This window comes from Alligator sinensis, unplaced genomic scaffold (genome assembly GCF_000455745.1).
Source record: "Alligator sinensis unplaced genomic scaffold, ASM45574v1 scaffold1112_1, whole genome shotgun sequence".
Taxonomy (NCBI): domain Eukaryota; kingdom Metazoa; phylum Chordata; order Crocodylia; family Alligatoridae; genus Alligator; species Alligator sinensis.
Genome location: NW_005842327.1, coordinates 860,424 through 868,201, shown reverse-complemented (window position 1 = coordinate 868,201; position 7,778 = coordinate 860,424). Strand labels below are relative to the sequence as shown.

The 7,778-nt window shown below is 42.7% G+C and overlaps 1 protein-coding gene across 1 annotated transcript in view; it reads left to right on the top strand.

Annotated features, from left to right (window-relative positions):
• Positions 1-7,778, top strand: part of DNAH11 (dynein axonemal heavy chain 11) — a 279,731-nt gene that overhangs the window by 182,314 nt on the left and 89,639 nt on the right. Inside the window, exon 55 of the mRNA XM_006028586.3 lies at positions 4,937-5,098. Within this exon, the coding sequence (XP_006028648.1) occupies positions 4,937-5,098 (162 nt within the window). The remainder of the gene's footprint in view (positions 1-4,936; positions 5,099-7,778) is intronic.

The window sequence follows — 7,778 nt, the reverse complement described above, 5'->3', positions numbered from 1 at the left end:
GGGCCTTAGGGCCCTTGACCACCTTGGTCCATGCCCCTGGCTGGACAGAGCGGGAGGTCCCGGAGTCCTCCTTTGGCCTGAAGGGAGACTGTGGTCTACCCTCCGCCTCCCGGGGGAGAAGGGCCTGGCAGTAGGAGTCTATCTCCTGCTCGCAGTCCCTGATGGCACGCAGTCTCTGGACTGTGGCCTGGAGCTCCTCCAGCTGGTGCGCCAGAGACCCCAAAAGGGAGCAGACCCCACAAGGGGAGAGAGGTTCTGGATGATTTGAAAAGGGCATACATAGTGCCCATATTTTAGAACGGGGAAAATGAGGATCCAGGGAACTACAGACCAGTTAGCCTCACCTCGGTCCTCAGAAAAATCATGGAGCAGGTCCTCAAAGAATCCATTTGTAGGAGAAGATAGTGATTAGGAACAGTCAACTTGGATTTACCAAGTGCAAGTCATGCCTTACCAACCTGATTACCTTCTATGATGGGATAACTGGCTCTGGATTCAGGGAAACCAGTAAACATAATATGCTTGACTTTAGCAAGGCTTGGGATGCCGTCTCCCACAGCATTCTTGCAAGCAAGCTGAGGAAGTATGGGTTGGATGGATGGACTGTAAGATGGATAGAAAACTGGCTGGAGAATCAGGCTTAGAGGGTTGTAATCAATGGCTCAATATCCAGTTGGGAGCCAGTATCAAGTGGAGTGCCCCAGGGGTTGGTCCTGGGGCTTTTTTGTTTAATGTCTTCATCAATTACCTTAAAGATGGCACACAGTGCACCCTGAGCAAGTTTGCAGATGACACCAAGCTGAGGGGAGTAGCTGGAGGGTAGGGCTAGGAGTGACCTAGACAAATTGGAGGGTTGGGCCAAAAGAAATCTCATGAGGGTCAACAAGGACAAGTGCAAAGTTCTTCACTTAGGATGGAACAATCTCATGTATCCGGTAGAAGCTGGGTGCTGACTGGTTGGGCAGCAGCTCTGCAGAAAAGGACCTGGGGGTTACAGTGGATAATAACATGAATATGAGTCAAGAGTGCGCCCTTGTTGCCAATACTGGGCTGCATTTGTAGGAGTGTTGCCAGCAGGTCAAGGTAAGTGATTATTCCCCTCTATTCAGCACTGGTGAGGCCACATCGAGTACTGTGTTCAGTTTTGGGGCCCCTACTACAGAAATGATGTGGACAAATTGCAGAGAGTCCAGCAGAGGGCAGCAAAAATGGTGAGGAGGCTGGGGGACATGACTTATGAGGAGAGGCTGAGAGAACTGGGCTTATTTAGTCTAGAGAAGAGAAGGCTGAGAGGGGATTTAATAGCAGCCTTCAACTATTTGATAAGCCCTCGCCCTGCCACCTGCAGGGGTAGATCGCCCCTGAGCCTACTCGCCTGCCACAACTGTAGGTGTTATACCTCTGTAATGTTGCTCAGTGGTTCTTACCAGCTCAGGGACATCTCCTTGGCCCATCTTCACCCTTTTCCACTAGGGCAAGAGTTGTCAACCAGGGGTACATGTACCCCTGGGGGTACTTAAGAAGGCCCTAGGGAGTACACACGGACAGGCAGAGATAGAGTGCCACCACACACTATCCTGTGCTGCCACCCAGGCGCTGAACACACAAGGTGGGGGAAGCTCTCATGCAGCAGCTGCTGCCACTGCATTTGGCTGTGCACCACCCCAGTCCTCCTCCCACTTCTCCCCCCCCACGGGCCTCCTGGGATACACTGATCCAAAAAGGTTGAAAACTCCTGTGCTAGGGTGTTATCGTAGATCCTAAACTGTGCCTTGATGTCACTGCAGGTGGATTGATGCACCAGTGGGATGATAATCCAGTGTCATGGGAGTTTGCTGTGACCTATTACACTTTGAGAAAAAATGCTAACACAAAAGAGAAACAACGTAACTTGATGTGGCTGAGACTGAGTGGTGGGCAGGGCACTGTGCTGAGCTGCACACTCCCAACATTAGAGCTTAAGGGTCTGCTACCCTGACCCTTTGTTCCCCTTTTTCTATCTAGCCCCTTCTTCCCCAGGACTTTTCTTTGCTGCCACTTGTCCTGGTGTCTCAGAGGCTCTGCATAATCCCTGCTGGGCCTGCTCGTGGCCAGAAGTGGTGTGTGTCCCCCAGTGGTACACTTTGGGTGAGTGGTTGAACTGCCAGGAGGCTAAGGCATCAAGGGCAGTCCCTCCAGGGTTCACCCTTGTCAGGTACCCTCTGGGCCTACCAGGCCATCCTCTCCCATCCACAGCTGACCTTAGTTGTAGCAGGCTCCTGTCTTGCACAGGCTGGCTGCCTCTGCTGCTCCAGTGTGGGTTGTCCAGTCCCAGCAAGTGGGTCTAGCCGTGGGCCAGCTACCAGAGCTGCACCTAGCTTCCTCTGGGCAGTCTTCTGTCTGGGGTCTTGATGCCCCTCTGTTTTGGGCCCCTTTAGGCTCAGGCAGACCCAGGCCGGTTCCCTTGGCTCACTGGCTGGCAAAGGTGGCGGTGGCTGGGTGCTTGAACTGGATGGGAGAGAGGGACCTGGCTTGGAAATATACATTGTAAGGAAGAAGAGACTTCAGAAAACATCCAAAGATGAGAACTTCTGGTTTTGTTCATTGACTCTGGTTCAAAGCTTATTATTGCTGACACATTTTCAAGTGCTTTCTAGGATAAATGTACAAGTGAGTTATGGGTAAAGAAATTTGCGGTAATGTGAGAAAGGTATTCCCTCTATCTGAAAATAAACTAGATCAACTGGGGAAACAGAATGACAACAGCAGTTCAGGTCTCCATTATAACATGAAATAGAGTCCCTCTGTGCCACACAAAGAAATAAACGCTGTGAGATCAGAGCTAAAGGAAACTAAAACATTGCAACAAGCATACTCGAGCAACATTGCTGCAAGTAAGTCACAATAATTTAGGAATTAAAAAAAAAAAGATAATCTGATTTAAAAACAGCACAGTGGGCAATGCAAACCCAGAATCAGATGTGGAGATTAATTTGCCCATCATATATAGGGTTTTTCTCCTCTTTAGCAAGTTCAGTTACCCCCTTCTTATTTTGTTCCCACTTTGCACTTTAGTCTTCAGTTATCTCTTCCCTCCTTTTTCTTGTTCCCTCCATTCTTTCCCCCAGTCACCCTTAACTGTCTTCTTTTCTTTCATAGTACCTGTTTTTTACTCTTGTCTCTCCTCCTCAATCCCATCATGGTCTCCAGCAAAAGTTGTGTTCTTTAAAGTGACATTGTGGACAATAGCATCCCCTTCTGAAGAGAGCATTAGCAGCAGTATATAATTGTCAGGCCAGGCTTGATCCCTTTTAGCAAGTGCCACTTTGAGGAATATAGCATAAATGGTCCCAATTCTGAATTCATCTGGCATAATCTCTATTATTTGAATGATAAAAGATTTCCTTGTTTTGGGTACTTTCTGCTAACATTTATTCACCTTTGCCCATAAAGGGAAATAGATTACTACAAATTCTCTCCTTGTGTTACCCTCCATGGGATAGGAATTTGTAATATATTATTCTGCAGTAGCTAACCTTTTGCATTTTTCAGGTAACTTATTTGTGACGTTTTCTAGATATCACAGCAGACTAGGAAAGCAGTTCTCCATGATTATGTTCTATTCACGCCGACTTGTACCCCTTTGCCTTCCTTTCCCAAGGGCTTACATCCATATCAAATGTTATTCTTGACTAACCTCCTCTATTCTTCATCCTTTCCTTTCCTTTTCTTTCCTTGTCTTATTTCACCCTTGTCTATTTACCCATACTCAGCTTTGTTCATCTCTCCTCTTTGCCTTCCTTTTAAGCCATCCCAACTTTTCTTCCTGACAGTTTTCTGTGAATACATTATAACAGATAACTATAGAGGCAGAATAAACCTATCATCTATCTGGTGTGACCTGCCAGTTCCTGTCCTGGCTTCTGTAGTTGCTAGGGAAGATGACCATCAATTATGGGTGCTTTTGTTTTAGTGAAAATACCGTTTGGGTATTTTCCATTGAAATTAAAAGTATTAAGATATTTAATCAAACATGTTAATACCTCATGATGGTAGCTGTTCCTATAATTAGAGAAGTAATATATTTCATTAGAAGTGCACAGAACCAGGTAGAAGGGAAAGACTCCATCTTCTAACAGTGTAGTAGAGTTGAAGCATTGTAGCCATGCTGCTTCAAGACATATAGAAGAGGCAAAGGTTTTTTTGGTGATTTTATTTATTTATTTTTTAAATACATTTTAATTGGATGTTAGACAAGCTTTTGGCATGGAACGACCTGAGTATTGGCACTTTGTGCCTGAAACCTTGTCTAACAAGTCTCCCAACTCTACAGTTGTTGGCCCAATAAAAGGTATCGCCAAAAAAAAAAATCTCACCTTTCTAACAGTTTCATGCTTGATATTCAGCTGATTATCCCAAGGGCCATACAATTGTCTAAAGCCATACATAATACTCCCTAAAAGATATTAGTTACACTAGCCCCTCACCCCCTCCTCAATAAATTGCATATTTTGGGATGGTTTTGCTTTGGTTTAGAAACTATATTTAGCCTTTCACAAAAAATACATGATCCCTTTTCATTCCTCAAAGTATATTTCATGACACTACAGAGGGCTATTAAAATGTCAATAAATAATTGTGCCAGATTCAGAAATGAAGAATTATATCACACTGCCTACCTGAATGGGTAGATTTTGGCTTTCTGTGTTGACAAGCCTGTATCTTAACACACAAGGTTGCATTGTTTGTACAATATGCAATATATGGGGTGAAAGGCCTACTTGCAGAAATTAAAATTCCAGTTTAACTGTGTTCAATTAACTGCTAGATTGATTGGAATTTCAGCTTGTGAACTCACTGGAAATGGCTCATTGCCATGGTTTGCTACGTTCCTTCCTTTGATCGCTTCCACTTGCCATGTAATTCTTTACTCTCTCTTTCCTCTTCATCTCCGCAGATCATTTTGTGCTTCTCTCCAGTTGGCTCCATGCTGAGAGTTAGAGCTCGGAAGTTCCCAGCCATAGTTAACTGCACAGCTATTGACTGGTTTCATGAGTGGCCGCAGGAGGCCCTGCACTCCATCAGCAGGAGGTTCATTGAAGAAACAGAGGGGATTGAGGTACAGAGTTTCAAGCTCGTCAGTCATATGGGAAAGCGACAGAGATCTCCAAAAGATCAATAACTGAATAAGCTAGAAAAACAATTTCCTTTTTATGCCTTTGCATATTTGTCTTCCTTTAAAGGTTATAAAGCTCACCGCAGCTACTGACTGCATTTCTAGTACGTCACTCCCCATTCCCTCAGCAGAAGTTAGAGAGCAATCAGGCAATCAGGGGGTAGCAGAGAAAAACAAATAATGCAAGTCACTGTTCTGTCTTCCTCACAGAATCTGGACTATTTGAGATCCTGCAGGCATAGGATTCCCCCATGTAATGAGATTTATTTAACCCTATAATTAGCTGTAGTTACTACCATCAATAATTTGGTTGAAATATTGAACTTTTCAACTTGAATTGCTATCTCCATCCAAGTTTCCAGTTTTCTCCTCTCTGACTTTTTGGACAGGTTGAAATCTTCTTAGCAGCTGCATATGCAGCGCAGTCACCAGTTTAAAACAACGGTTCTGAAAGTATCCATCTGACAGAAGATAGCATTTGAAACTTTCCCGGAAAATAAATCACATTCCAGTATATGTTCTTGTAAGCTTTCGGTCCAAAAAGAGGATAAAGATTATTCCTGTGGCAGGCGATTACTCCTGTGGTGTTTTTGTGTGTTTGTTTGTTTGTGTGCTCCAGTTTTTCCCCAGTATTTTCTCAGGGGATTAATAGAGAAAGGAGGAAGCTGCTGAATAAGAGACTTTCAAAGGACATTGATATTCCCCTTTGGGGGCTGGCTTGTTTACATCCCTCCTTCAGCTTGATCATGACCTGATGGCATATAGCTGTCTAACAACATTACTGGTACCAATGGTAGAAACTGCTGTGGAAAAATAGATAACCTAATACCAATTAAATTCCTATTATTAAAAGTTCTTGTTACTGTACAGGTCACATTAAACCAGTAAAGATGATTATGCTTGCCTAGCAATTCTGAAAATATTCCACTTTAATTGTAGGGGCGGGGGGAGGAACTGGGATTTTGTACAGTGATCCTGTCGCTGTTCACCTTGACAGGTTTGTGATTCTCACTTCTTTTTTTTTTTTTTTTTTTTTTTTAATGCCATTTGAGTGCATTTTCTCACTATGAAGGTAAGGGACTTTCAGCAGGGCCAAGGACAGGTGTGCCAGCTTCTACATGCAGCTCTGTCAAGATAGAATTAGACAGGATTCTGCTGCCCCACACAAGTGAATAGCTTTAACAGGTAGAATCTAATGTGTGTTGAAAGTTAGTATGGAGAGAACAGTAATAAATATAGTTTCATTAAAAAACCCTTAAGATGTAAGGAAATTTTGGTTTTAGGTCTGTCTAGTGTGGCAACCAGTGTGTAGCAACCCTGACTTTGAGGGAATTGTAGTTTTATCACTGCTGGGGTGGTATAGATTGAAGGATCTGCAGTGATTAGAATTGGCACAGGATTTCAAAAGTGCCAGATGAAGAGCTTTGCGTCTTGAGTCAGTTCTCCCTTGGCAGAAAGAAAAACCCCATAGAGAGGGTTTCTAAGCAACTGAACCCAGTGGGGATGACGAAAGTTGCAACTGAAGGTTGGACAGCGGCAACAGGTAATAAATCTCTTTGAAAAGATCTTGTAGAACTAGTTATATGTAATTGAGGTAATCCTTTAGGAAAAGAGGCAACAATTTTGCACAGGATTCATTCTGTGATAGTAACAGATACCTGTTTTCTGTGATGAACTTTAATGATCAGTTCAAAAGCCTGAAGGAGGAATAATCTCTTCCTTTAATGCAAGAGACTGACATGATCACAGTGTTCATGTTCTAATAAAAAAAATTACAAAATAGAATTATTAAAAATAATAACAGTTGATGATTCCAAGATGCAGTTTAGGTCCTTTACCTCTCACACCATTGACAGAGATCAGTGACAAGCCTGCTTTGATATGAAGAGTGACCAATGACATCTACTGGTCATAGAGGGACTTGCTTCAGTTCTAGTCTTAATGTCTCTCATCACTGTTTGCTGTACCCTGCTCTCTGGCGGTATACTGATGCCTCCTATAGGATTCTGACAGCAAGAGAGAGATACACTTAGAAAACCTTCCTGCTTTATATGTATCACACCCAAATTAAACATTCTGTATTTAATACCTTGTGAAATATTTAGAGTAGTGTTGGAAATCTTGAACGTGTGGGGTTTTTTATTGCATTACCAACTTGCACATTTCCATATAGTTCAAAAAACTGATTATATGCAGAACTGTTCGTTGAATTTTTTAACCTACTGCATTGATAATACAACTGAAGCAATTTAGGCATTTTAATATTAAGGCTTTTAACTGACTATGTTAAAAATACTTTTGTTATAGGTTGCGTCTTGGAGATTTAGGAAAAATTCATAATTCATTGACATAAGAAAATGTGCATGTATGTGTGATTCCCTTCTCTGCATGTGTACAAAAGAGTGCATAACTGGCTCTAAATAAATATTTTTTCTTTTCAGTTGCCTAATACTAAAATAAATAGAAACTACTAAAATAGACAAAATAATTTGACACTTTATTGTAATCAGACTTCAGATTCTGTGTTTTCTTACTGTCATGTCAGAGCAATATTTGACATACGAGACAATCCAGGTCACACCTGTGGGTAGATGAAATCAATTAAGACTAGCGTGGAAAGAGT